This window comes from Balaenoptera ricei, chromosome 4 (genome assembly GCF_028023285.1).
Source record: "Balaenoptera ricei isolate mBalRic1 chromosome 4, mBalRic1.hap2, whole genome shotgun sequence".
Taxonomy (NCBI): domain Eukaryota; kingdom Metazoa; phylum Chordata; class Mammalia; order Artiodactyla; family Balaenopteridae; genus Balaenoptera; species Balaenoptera ricei.
Window position 1 is genome coordinate 8,259,586 of NC_082642.1, and position 12,926 is coordinate 8,272,511.

At 36.5% G+C, this 12,926-nt stretch overlaps 1 protein-coding gene across 2 annotated transcripts in view; it reads right to left on the reverse strand.

Annotated features, from left to right (window-relative positions):
• Nucleotides 1-1,019: 1,019 nt before the first annotated feature.
• RNF13 (ring finger protein 13) overlaps nucleotides 1,020-12,926 on the reverse strand; it is a 143,528-nt gene continuing 131,621 nt past the window's right edge. For both annotated transcript variants that reach the window (XM_059920114.1, XM_059920115.1), the window contains 2 exons: nucleotides 2,673-2,753; nucleotides 1,020-2,395 (listed from right to left, as the gene is read on the reverse strand). In XM_059920114.1, the coding sequence (XP_059776097.1) occupies nucleotides 2,031-2,395; nucleotides 2,673-2,753 (446 nt within the window). In that variant the 3' untranslated portion in view covers nucleotides 1,020-2,030. The remainder of the gene's footprint in view (nucleotides 2,396-2,672; nucleotides 2,754-12,926) is intronic.

The window sequence follows — 12,926 nt, forward strand, 5'->3', positions numbered from 1 at the left end:
TATATATATTTTTAACAACTAAGAGTTTGGAGTTTCAAAAAAAAAATTTATTTTTGCCTCCGAAAAACTCGTAACTTAAATTTGAAGGAACCAAGTCCTTGATTTGAACTGTGGATTAAAGACTGAGGGAATAGAACATCTGATACACGTTACACTGACTTTTAACTTTTTCCCTCTTAAAAAAAAAATAGTATGTTTTTATTATTTAACTTCAATAATTATAAAAACTATTACTTATTTTATATTTATGTGCCGGGCACTGAGCTCAGTGTTTTGTCCTCACACCCTACTTTACTTTAGGATAAATGAAATTAACACAAATGACCAAACAGGTTTAGAAAAGTTAGGATCACACAAGTGTGTCAAATTCCATAGCTTTGGCTTAACTACCATAGTAAACTAATACTCTGTTGTTTCTCAGGCGTGTTATTTCTGTGGGGCAGGGTGGGTGTGGGAGTATGATGAAGAATTCAACTTTTGATTTTCCTAAGTGGAAATAACTCATTTTTTGTTGTTGCTTATAAGAATTAAAAAAAAAAAAAAAAGTTCAAAAAAGTGAAATTTCCCCAAATAGTGTTACATTTTTAAAAAATGTATTAAAATTTTTCTTTTTACAACAAAAGGCTAATATAACTAGTATACTTAACTATTCTCTAATATGCTTTTGTTCACAATCAATCAATCAATTTCCCATGTCAATACAGATACATCTAGATGTTTACCTTTTCGAGGCTATACAGCAGTCTACTGTAAGGGATGTATCATAATTGCAAGAAGGTACCATAATACACACTATTGTTGGAATGATTTTGGCTGCAGTTTTAACTTTTGGGGGGATTACCTAATTGCTTGTGAGCAGTTCCTTTGTAGAAAATTCTAAGGTGATGTGCATTTATCTAACCTAAATTACCTTAATCATTATACTGTTAAAAAGTGCTGTGCATATAAATACGGTTAATGTAGGTAATACTATAGCAGAACAAGTATTTGCCAGTTTTTAAAGTGGAAAACGTGTTTATTAACATTCAAACTCCCTTCATACAAGGCCATATAAAAATTCTTAACATTTTGATTATACATAAGTCTATTTTCTACATAGTTACAATAATGTATAATTTAGCTTTTCATAATACATTGTTTAAATACATCATTAGTTCTGTTAAACATAAGCAATATTTGCAAATCCAATACTTGAACAATTTCCCCTGTACATAGTTTAGCAGGGCTAATTAGCATAAGATGCTCTTTATTAAGAGGTATATGATCTGAGTATTAACAATTACTGAAGTCTGGTATTTTTATACAGCACTTTCTTTTTCCTTTGATCACAACAACACAAAATCCTTAAGGATACTGAAATTCAGTAAGTAAAGTCCAGAGACATTAGCCAATAAGTCAAGTTCATACATAACACTGTATATAGTATTAAAAACCTTAAAAAAAAAAAAAAAACCTTTTGCAATCTGCCCTAGTACAGACTGTTCCTATCAGGATAAGACTACTTGGCAATAGAAAGGAAAAGGACAGCTTTGAGTCTCTGTGGTGCTGATAGGAAGAAAAATGCTAACTTACCTTGTCGCCTCTCACTAATGATGGCAGAAATACCAGAACAAGCATATTCCAGCTCAACAACTCTAGGTAACTTTATGGAGATGGGAGTTGGCTTAGCTCATGCTAGGTGGCCACAGCACTGACCTTGTGTGTAAAAACATGAAACATTTGCATACTGTGATCTAGGTTTTAATTGTAAGCTATACCGAGGAATTTTTTTAAAAATGTTTTGGCTATATTTCATTCCAAAAGAAGAGTTGATTTGATGCTTGAGTTACAGCACCAGTCTATATTAGTTATTAGTGAAATGAAGTACACCTGCAGATAAATACCAGATCAAAAAAACCTGTTTCAGTAATCTGATTAACCTGTAGAATACTAAAAAATAAGTTATTTCTACAGAAATCTCTGAAGGGAGCAAAAAAGCTATATGCCTAAATAAACATTTTAAAGGGAAATAACCCAGTACCCTCTGGAGGTCAAACAGTGTTTGCTATGTTGTAATCCTGTTCACCATCAGGCTGCGGTTGGACCACAACACTATGTTCATTAATTTCGTTTTCTGCATCACTGCTGTCAGTATCTTCATTGTCCTCTTCCTCATAGTCTGAAGATTCTGTCATGTTCTGATGTGAGCGGGATTCCGACAAAGCCCCAAATGACTGGGTGCTGACAGAAGCCAAAGGTCTGAGTAAAGGGGTATGTTCTGACACTTCATTTTCTTCTTGACTACTATCTGTGTCAGAGTCTGAATCGCCTTGAGAAGGAACAACTTTCTGCTTGCAGACTGGACAGGTTTTTTTGGTTTTAGTTAGCCAAGGATCTACACACTTGCAATGATAAGCTGTTGAAGCAAAATATACATCTTTTAGGTAGTATACTGTAGTTGAGAACATTATTTTTAATGTTTATTCATGTTCTGATCTATATGTATCATATAGGAACAAGAGAAGAAAAGCTTGTAAATTTTTATAAACACAGCTCCATCCCTTAATGAGATCACTGATTAGTACAGGGCCTGGCTTATGGTGTGCTAATAACTATCTTCTGTCTCTCTAATACTGAACCTAAGTATAAATTACTCTCTACAGAAATTCAAAGCAGTATGTAATTATTCATACCATGGGAACACGGAAGGATTCTGAGCTTGTCTCCATCTTCATATTCATCCAAACAAATGGCACATACATCATACTCATCTCCTATGACAGAAAATAGTAAAACTAATTAAAACACGTAGAGGAGTATTCTTAACTTTTTAAACTTTTCAAGTTCTTCCTCAGTCAGTTATTTTAAATGCCTTCTGGTTTATCTTTTAAATGATACCTCTTTGTTTTCTCTAAGATCAGGGAGCTGCTTCAAGTTGAAGTTCAGGAACCTGAAGTTTTAAATAATTAACCTTTTACCTACAATAAGAAATTTAAAATGGATGTCAAATTTGTTTACCTTGATTACCTTTGCAAAAGATTTTAATGTAATAATTCATTACTGTTTTACATAACTATTCAAATGCTAGTTTTGAAATATTTTATGCCAAAGATGACAAAATTTCACTATTTAGATATCTTAAGGTCTCTGAGTCGTTTAAGTAAAAATGGAAACATGTTAGAACATACTCAAATTTTAAAAAATATATTAGTGAATAAAAATGTTTAGAATGAGATATACTGAGCTTCAAATCTCTTCCAACATTTATTAGTTTTGTGGTGCTTGGCAAGTTACTTAGCCTCTAACATACAGTTCTTTTATTGGTAGAAAGATTCCATCTACCTCGCAGAATTGTGAGGATAAAATGAGATAAAGGGCCAAGCACAGAGGTATTCACTAAATGGTGTTTGTTATTAATATCACTGCCTTTTTAATTCCTTATTGTTGAGCTGATCACCTTTATAAACAAAAGACAGTTAAAGTCATTGCCTATCCCACACTCAGGGCAACCACACTGGGAGGCTTGTCAGAAATAAAGCCATTGTCTGGATAGATAGGCTGGATGAACATAACGCAAAAAAAGAAAAGAATCGGGACTTCCCTGGTGGTGCAGTGGTTAAGAATGTGCCTGCCAATGCAGGGGACACAGGTTCCAACCCTGGTCCAAGAAGATCCCACATGCCGCGGAGCAACTAAGCCCATGCGCCACAACTACTGAGCCTGCGCTCTAGATCCTGTGAGCCACAACTACTGAGCCCACGTGCCACAACTACTGAAGCCTGTGCGCTTAGAGCCCGTGCTCTGCAACAAGAGAAGCCACCGCTAGGAGAAGCCTGCACAGCTGCTCGCCACACCTAGAGAAAGCCCATGCACGGCAACGAAGACCCAACGCAGCCAAAAATAAAATAAATAATTTTTTAAAAGAGAAAAGAATAATAGTTCTAATTGAAACAATCCCTTTAACATCCATAGTCATTTAAAATAGCACATTCAGGAGAAGTCCTAAATAGAAAGCTTTAATGAAGATTACTAATTTTTGTTCAGTATCTTGAATTTGGTTACTGTAGTATCACCTATCAAATACATTCTATAACAAATGCAGGGTTCTCTTAGAACCTCCTGTGTGGGATTTGGTGAGACTGATTATACCCATCTCAAACTATTAAAATACTAAAGGACTCCCACATATCTATAATTATCTGTAATTACACAGTTGATCCATTTACCTGGGCTTTGAGGACAGTTTTAATATATTAAGCAATTCAATCATGTTGATTTCTCACACAAATCAAACTTTCAGTCTCAGACTTTGTGAAAATGCCCATTCAAAACAGATTCTGTTAAAGTAACTGATCAGGACCAAACTCGTCCAAAGCTGTGCCACAGCTCTAAGCCTCATTTTATTAAGGTAAGAGAGGTTATCCTGCATTATCCAAGTGGGCCCAGTGTAACCACAAGGTCCTTAAAACTGTGAGGAGGAGGCAGAAAAGTTCAGAGTCGGAGATGTGGAAGGTGTCAGGAAGATACAGTGTTACTGGCTTTGAAGACAGAAGTGGGGAGTCACAAGCCAAGGAACATGGTGGCCTCTAGAAGCTGGAAAAGGCAAAGAAATGGATTATTTCCCCTAGAGCCTCCAGAAAAGAATGTTTGATTTTAGCTCAGTGAGACCTGTCGGACTTCTAACCTACAGAACTGTAAGATAAACTTGTGTTGTTTTAAGCTTCTAAGTTTGTGGTAATCAGTCACCACAGCAATAGGAAATGAATACAAGTAGTATTTGGGTTAGCCTACACATATGGAATTGATGCTTTACTATCAATCCTTTGAATTGTTTCAAGTGATAGATTTATATTGACCTCCCGCATTTTCTAGCCACAGCACTTACTTTGAAGATTTAAAGGTGTGATGTGTGATCACGGACCAGACTGGAGCCTAGTGCTCTGTAGAGAATTAACGCCCATGGCCTTGGACTTGTGATGAAACGGTAAAGCATATGTTAGAATGCCTGATCATTTTATTTATTAGCTGTGTAACCTTGTGCAAGACACCATCTTTATGTTTCAGTATTCTCAAAGGCAAAACAAAAATATTAACATATCTATGTTTTAGGAATGTTGTGGATCAAAAGAGAATCGAGTAGAGTACTTTGCATAGTGTTTGGCACATACAGTACCTCTTAGCCAGTCTCCACCTGATCAAACTGGCTCTGTAGGCATACTGGCTTATGAAGGCTGTGGCTAGGAGGCTGCTCTCTAATACCTCACGTGCTTGTTAGTGGCAAAGATCTAGTGGCAATGGTCAGTGAACCTGTTGGCTGCACTTAGGGTAATTAAGTATTCAGCAGCCCTTGAACTGTGAGTGTAAAAGACTTTCGCTTTTATCTGAAAGGTTGACAGACACTTAATAAAGCTAGTTCCCCCAACCCCTCTCCAGCCAAAATGTGATTAAATGAGGTATGGGTGAGAAATCTAAAAGACCAGACAAACTTATGTATCAATAAAAAGAATGAAAGCAGAATCAAATTTTTGTCCCATTTTAAAATACACAAAACTCAGAATGGTAGAAAGTGCATCATGTAACATGACAACTTGGAAATCCAGTCAATAGATTCATATTCAAGACAGTGGCCTAACATCAAACAATTGTAAAGTGGTTTTATATTTAAGTTAAAAACAAATTTAAGGCATTTATATATCTTTAAAAATAATTTTCAAATTTAGCAGATATTTTAAATTAACCAATTTGTCCAGTGGTTCTGGTAGCATAAGATAAAGCGGCTATAACAAGTGCTAATAGATGTTAGTTTTGTTATGATCAGCACCATGCTAGAAAGTTCTGTTGCTTATTATAAACCAGTGGTTCTCAAATGGGGAGGATTTTGCCCCCCCAGGGACATTTGGTGATATCTGGAGACATTTTTGGTTTTCACAACTGGGAGTTGGTACTGCTGGCATCTAGTAAGCCAGGGATGCTATTAAATATCTTATAATGCTCTAGACAGCCCCTCAAACAAAGAATTTTCCCATATAAAATGCCAATAGTGATTAGCTTGAGATAACCTGATATAAAAACCCCTTCCAGGCTTTCTCAAACAAAGACTTAGCTAATTCACTAGTGGACAGATGTTCAGAAGCTGCAGGAAGGGTGAGATTCATGTCTGTTATGTGCAACAATATGGAATGCTTCTATCTGGAATGTTATTCATATTATTGTTATTTGAATACTGTTTCAGAAAATTTTCATCCAGACACTTAAGTCTCATCAATCTAGGAATGTTATAATATGTAAGTGGGCAGAACTCTGATATTCCCCTGTAAACCTGCTCCTCCCTAGTTTTCCCCCCAAACCTTGGGTCATCAGACACAGCAAAGGCACTGACCCATCAGAATAGGAAGCACACAAGACTTAAGGCGGCCACTAGAGTAGCGTGAACTGATTATCAGGCCTGGGCATGTCCTTGATGCTTCTTTCACTTAGAGCTTACATTCAGCGTCACCAAGTCCTGTAAACTTTTATCTGTAAAACATCCTCAATCTGTCCCCTTTTCTCTTGTTTCCTCAATTACGCTGGTCCAGTAGCCTGGATTACTGTTAAGAGCCTCTTCTGTTCCTACCCTTCTATTCCTGCCCCATATGGTTTTTCTCCATAGCAGCCAGGGTGATTTTTTTAAAACTTCAATCACATCACATCAGTCCTACTTAAATGGTCCCCCATCTCACTTAGAATAAAATCTGAGCTCCTTGTCATGGCCTTCATATAGCTGAATATGATCTGCTACACAGATCACCCATCTCATCTCACAACACTCTTACCCCCCCCTTCACTCATGCTTCAGCCACACTGGCCTTCTTTCAGTCTTGAACAAACTAATACGAAAGTCAGGTGTGCACCTGCATTTAGCCATGTTATGACAAAAAATTTGCACATAAAAATAGGTATAGAAAGAGAAATCACTATTTCTAAAGATGACTTAAAAAAAGAACTAGACTTCAAAAATGAACAAAATGAAAAGACAACTACTGAATGGGAGAAAATATGTGCAAATGTTATGAGTGATAAGGGGTTGATATCCAAAATATATAAACAGCTCATATAACTCAGCATCAAAAAAATAAACAACACGATTAAAAAAAAATGGGCAGAAGACCTGAATAGACGTTTTTCCAAAGAAGACATACAGATGACCAACAGGCACGTGAAAAGATGCTCAATATCGCTAATCATCAGAGAAATGCAAATGAAAACCACAATTAGCTATCACTTCACACCTGTCAGCGTGGCTATCATCAAAAAGTACACAAATAACAAATGTTGGCAAGGATGTGGAGAAAAAACCCTCCTACACTGTTGGTGGGAATTTAAGTTGGTGCAGCCACTGTGAAAAACAGTACGAAAGTTTCTCAAAAAACTAAAAATAGAACTACCAAATGATCTAGCAGTTCCAGTCCTGGGTATATATCCAAAGAAAACAAAAACATTAACTCAAGAAGATATATGCACCCCAATGCTCACAGCAGCATTATTTACAATAGCCAGGATATGGAAGCAACCTAACTGTTCATCAAGAGATGAATGGATTAAGAAGATGCAGTACATATATACAATGGAATACTACTCAGTCATAAAGAATGAAATTTTGCCATTTGCAACAACACGGATGGACTTGGAGGATATTATACTTAGTGAACTAAGTCAGAGAAAGGCAAATACTGTGTGATATCACTTATATGTAGAATCTAAAAAATTAAAACAAACTAATAAATATAACAAAAAAGGAAACAGACTCATGGATATAGAGAACAAACGAGTGGTTACCAGTGGGGAGAGGGAAGGAGAGAGGGGAAGATAGGGGTAGAGGATTAAGAGGTACACACTACTAGGTATAAAATAAATAAGCTACAAGGATATATTGTACAGCACAGGGAATATAGCCAATATTTTATAGTAACTTAAATGGAGTATAACCTTTAAAAAGTGTGAGTCACTGTATTGTACACCTGAAAATTATATAATATTGTAAATCAAATATACCTCAATTAAAAAAATAAGCTAGTTCGAAATAATCTAGTAATCGTGTAAACAAATTGATGTAAAGCTTAATTGTTCCATTTTATAACAAACTAGTCTGCCTTAAGTCAACCAGAATAGGTTTCCTCAAAGTAAAAGAGAATGAACATTCAATTCAGGACTAAACACATACCATTTTCATGAGAGAAAAGGACTTAATATACATTTTAAATAATGTGCCCAGGGAAGATACAGTATTGGATTCATGAGCTTCAAATCACAAATAATTGTTCTTGTAGAGACAATGCCTTGCCACTCATTCCCCGCTTTGCCAGTAAAGAAAACAATGGCAACTCTTTCTAGCAAATTAAAATAAATCTTATCTTTTGTTTTCCCCTCCTCCATACCAGTTCCCAAGAAATCTGAACAAAAGACAACAGGATAAAATATTTTGTAAGCCAGATTTGCTTGAGAATTATTCCTGATTATTTTTAAGCCCCGAGCAAAGGAACTAATATTTACTTTTAAGGTTAAAGGCAGTTAAATGCAGTAATAAAAATTAGGCATGTCTTCATAGATAGATTTAAGAAATAAAAAATTAAATATTGCCCCATTTTTCTGCAATCTGCTGTAAAATGTTGTATTCCTTTTTTTCAGTCTCTGAAATAAAAATCTTTCTCCTTCTACACATATTATCTTGGAAAACCTCAATGATTAAGCTTTAAAAGAAAAAAGCTGGTAACTTAAAACTTCAAATATAAAACCCACTTTTTTATCATTTACATCTCAGGGATCTGGCTCCTTCACATACTAATGGGGTAGGGAGACAGCTCTCACAGAGACTACCTTAAATACTTAGTTGGGGGGACTATTAAGTGAAAACATAAGGATTTTTCATCTGCTATGAAACATGGTATGTGGTAACCAGTCCTAACGGTTATAGACTTGGAGAAATGCGTTAGCTGGTACAGGAAACTCAGGAAACCACAATTTCAACTGAAGAGCTATTTTTGAGGACCATAACGAGTAATGAAGAAATTTATAAGGAAGCTGGTGGCTTCAAAAGCAAGAAAATAACTAAAAGGCTATTACTATTTTATATGTGCTAGAAATGGCTAAATCAGTATTTAAAACATTTAAATGTTAATCAGCACAAACATTTCTGAACAAGTTGCAAAGAGGAAGATCACTAAGACGGGAAGATTTAAGATGATCATGTTCCCACAGTACGGTAAATGAGTAAGAGCGCCAGCTAACCTTTACAGATATTTCACTTGTGCCAGGGCCTCAAGTTGCTGATTTCTGTGGGTCTGATTACAGACTATGCCTATGAAAGACTTCCAAATGCCAAATTCTTTTTGGTTTGTTGGTAAATATTTCCAAAATGTTACAGATTCCCCTAACATAAACATTAACATTTCCACTATATTCTAAACCTGTAAGAATTCTTTTAGGACTTCACGGTTTGGTGCTATGACTCACTGGGAGTGATGAGTACCCACAGAAATATTCTACACTTCCCTTCATGTTTTCAATCATAGTTGTGTCTACAACTATGAAAAACTGCAATAATTAATTGGGATTTTTTTTTCTTTCTAGCATCTATGCATACTTTGTCAAAACCATTAGAGTACACTAAAATGCATAACAAATATACCTCTTTCTTTTTACTTTAGATGTCAAGTCTCACGATAACCAAAGTACTCTAAAACAAAAATACAAGTGGCTCAAATTTATGGTTACTGGGAAGAAATTTCAAGAGTAATATTTATAAAGTTACATACTTTTAAGCTGCTTCATGATTTTGGCAATCTTCTATTTTTTCGTCATAAAGAAATGTTTATGGACTAAATATTGATGGCACTAATATTTAATTTTTGATTGTTACTTAAGGGGTGGTTTTGTTTTGTATAATAATTGCTACCATTTGTCGAGCTGTTGCTATGTGCCAGGCACTATTATAAGCATATTTCACATATTGTTTCAATCTCCCCACCCACCTTATGAAGTAAGTTTTTAGTCACATTTACACGTGAAGGGATGTATGGAGAGGTTAAGTAACTTGTACTAGGTCACGCAGCCAATAAAATGGATGATCTAGAATTCCAGCCCAGGTCTGTCAGACTCTACTGCTGGTAGACCTGAACCTTTAGGAAATTAGTTTTTTCTCAAAAATGTTCTTTCTCTTTGACATAGTGAATTGAGGAGGAGAGGGTAAGTGCAGGTGGCGGTGGGGAGAGGAGGATTAGAGAAGGGGAATGGTAAGGATTAAATCTAGGAGGCAACTGATTTCATTTTGAAATGGTAGTGACTGAAGAGGAAAGACAGGGTTGGGTAGTATTTACAAGCCCAATGTTTGGAGTCAAGAGCCCTGCTACTTACCTAGCTATGCACCCTCAGGTAATTTACTTGACTTTTTTTTTTTTTTTGGTCGTGCCCCATGCATGGGATCTCAGTTCCCAAACCAGTGATCGAACCCACACCCCCTGCATTGGAAGCGCAGAGTCTTAACCAATGGACCACCAGGGAAGTCCCTACTTGACATTTCTGAGTCTCATTTTCTTTTTCTATAAAATGGTCATGACAATACTTTTCTAATTGTGCTGCTCTGAGAACTAAATGAGATCATTTATGCAAGGTGCATGGTTTGCTTTTATACTAAATAATAGGTGTGTTATATGCTTATAAGATTATCAATTTTTTTAGTTGGGTGCAATGTCCATTCCAATCCAATATAATACCGATTAATTCATTTAGTATAAATTACACTGACTTCTTCAGTGAGAAGTTAGTTAGGAGACTGAAGGTACAGTTCTCTATAGAAATCACAGCTACAGGCATATGATAAAGGTCAAGAGTGCCATGATACAAACCAACCTAAAGATCAACTCTCTCAATCCCCTTCAGTCCATCTCAAGACTACAGTGCAGACCTTGGGCATGAAATAATAAAATAGTTCATCTTCAAGTAACTCAGGAATACAGTGATATCACAGGAGCCACAGCCATAACAGTAACTTCTACCCAACTTGGACCCTCATTTTACTGCTTTGTGGCCATTATAAAAAAGTATTCCTTTAGAGGAACTGAGGATATTCCCTTTTCTGATTTGCTTTTTAAGAGTAAACTCAGAACATTTTCCCTTGAAATAGTTCAACAAAGAACAAATATCAACTACCACTGGTTGGACTGAACTCTGGTTATAGATTCTTAGTGTATGAGGAGATGGACGATGTCTTTTACTCACCATTATGTCCCCAGTATTTAATACTGTGCCCGGTACAGAGTAGGTTCCCAATAAATATAAGCGGAATAACAAATGCCGCAAAGCATCTGTTCATTTCCTGATGGAGAGTTAACAAGCAAGCACCTCTCACATGGAACCTGCCCCATGGACTCTCCCTGCTTCACTGTCAACCCCTAGTCTGCTCCCCATTCACCAGCATGAGGGATCCGTTTCCACAGTAATCTTAGCATGTCATTCTTCTGCTCAAAACCCATGCAAGTTTTACCATGGCACGATCTAGCTCCCCATGTGTCTCTCTGATCTCATCTCTAACCACTCTCCCTCTAGACCACTACATATATTCTAGTTACGTGCTCTTTTTACTGTTCCCTGAATAAATCAAACACACTGTTGCCTTCAGGCCTCTGTACTTGCGGTTCCCTTCTCTGCCTGCAGTGTTCTCCCCTCCCCCTTCCCCCCACTGTTTAGTCTCTCACTTCATTTGGATCTCTGTTCAGAGTGTCCTTCTCAGAGAGGTCTTCTTCCCGGTCTTATCTAAAACAGCATCCTGCCCCTCCCCCGTCACTCATCATTTGTTTTCCTCGTTGCACTTACTGCTGTGTGACGTTACTGCTTTCCTTGTCTGTCTGCCCCCCCAAAGCTCCACAAAGGCACGAGATCTTTTTCCGTTTTATTTACTGCTGTTTCCCTACCACCTAGAACAGTGCCTAGCACATAGTAAAAGTACTCAGTAAATATTTGTTGAAGTAATGTATGAATAACTACATAAGTTATTCCCAGGAAATCCTGACTTCTGCCTCCAACTGCTAATCAGAGGACCTAATCAGGCAGATCTAAGTACAAAAAGCTAATAATGTAGATAAAGTCTATATAGATCCTGACTGATTGAGTTAAACTGGCCTCAGTCTTCCTACTTCAATGCTGAATATTCTGACCAACTCTCAGGACAACAGAAGACCATATACAACAAAGTACTATAAGGAATATAATGTTTGCATAGTGGCAATATTCGATACTGTGTCTATTGATAATCAGAAGATATCCAAGAAGAGAAGAGTTCACTGTACCAGGAGATATTGGAGCAGAGTGCTTAGAGAAGAACTAGGATCAAGTCTTAAACTGAATTTAGAAAAACTAAGGAGGAAAAGACACTATTGGGAAAGTAAACGGTTGAAAGACTTTTGCAAAGGGGAAATAAACATGACAAAGTCAAAGTTACACAAAGCTAGAAATACAGAGCAGTGGAAAGTAAGGGAGGATGAGTTTGGTGGAGCCAAATTATGAAAAGCTTTGAATACCAAGATGCAGACTCTGATCTTGGAATAACTGATGTATGAAAACAACATCTTAGAAATTCTTCATCAGGTGCTGAAGGGACCCAGGCCTGTGATGTAGAGGTGAGCCTAGAGATGGTTAAACTGACCTAATGTTTAGCACTCCCAAAAATCAAGTAATACACTGATGTTGGCTTGCATGATAAAGTGACCACAAGAATGGAAAGAAATGATTAGATCCAATAATCATTTTGAAAGAACAACTCACTGCATTTGGAGACTAGACACTGGTAATAAAAGAGAAAGGGTGAATCAAAGATAATGCATGTAATCTTAAGTGATGGCTATTTTCATTTAACAAAAGTTTAAAAACTTTTAAGTGTTTTGCTTGACATTAAGATACAACATGTAAAAGGAGCA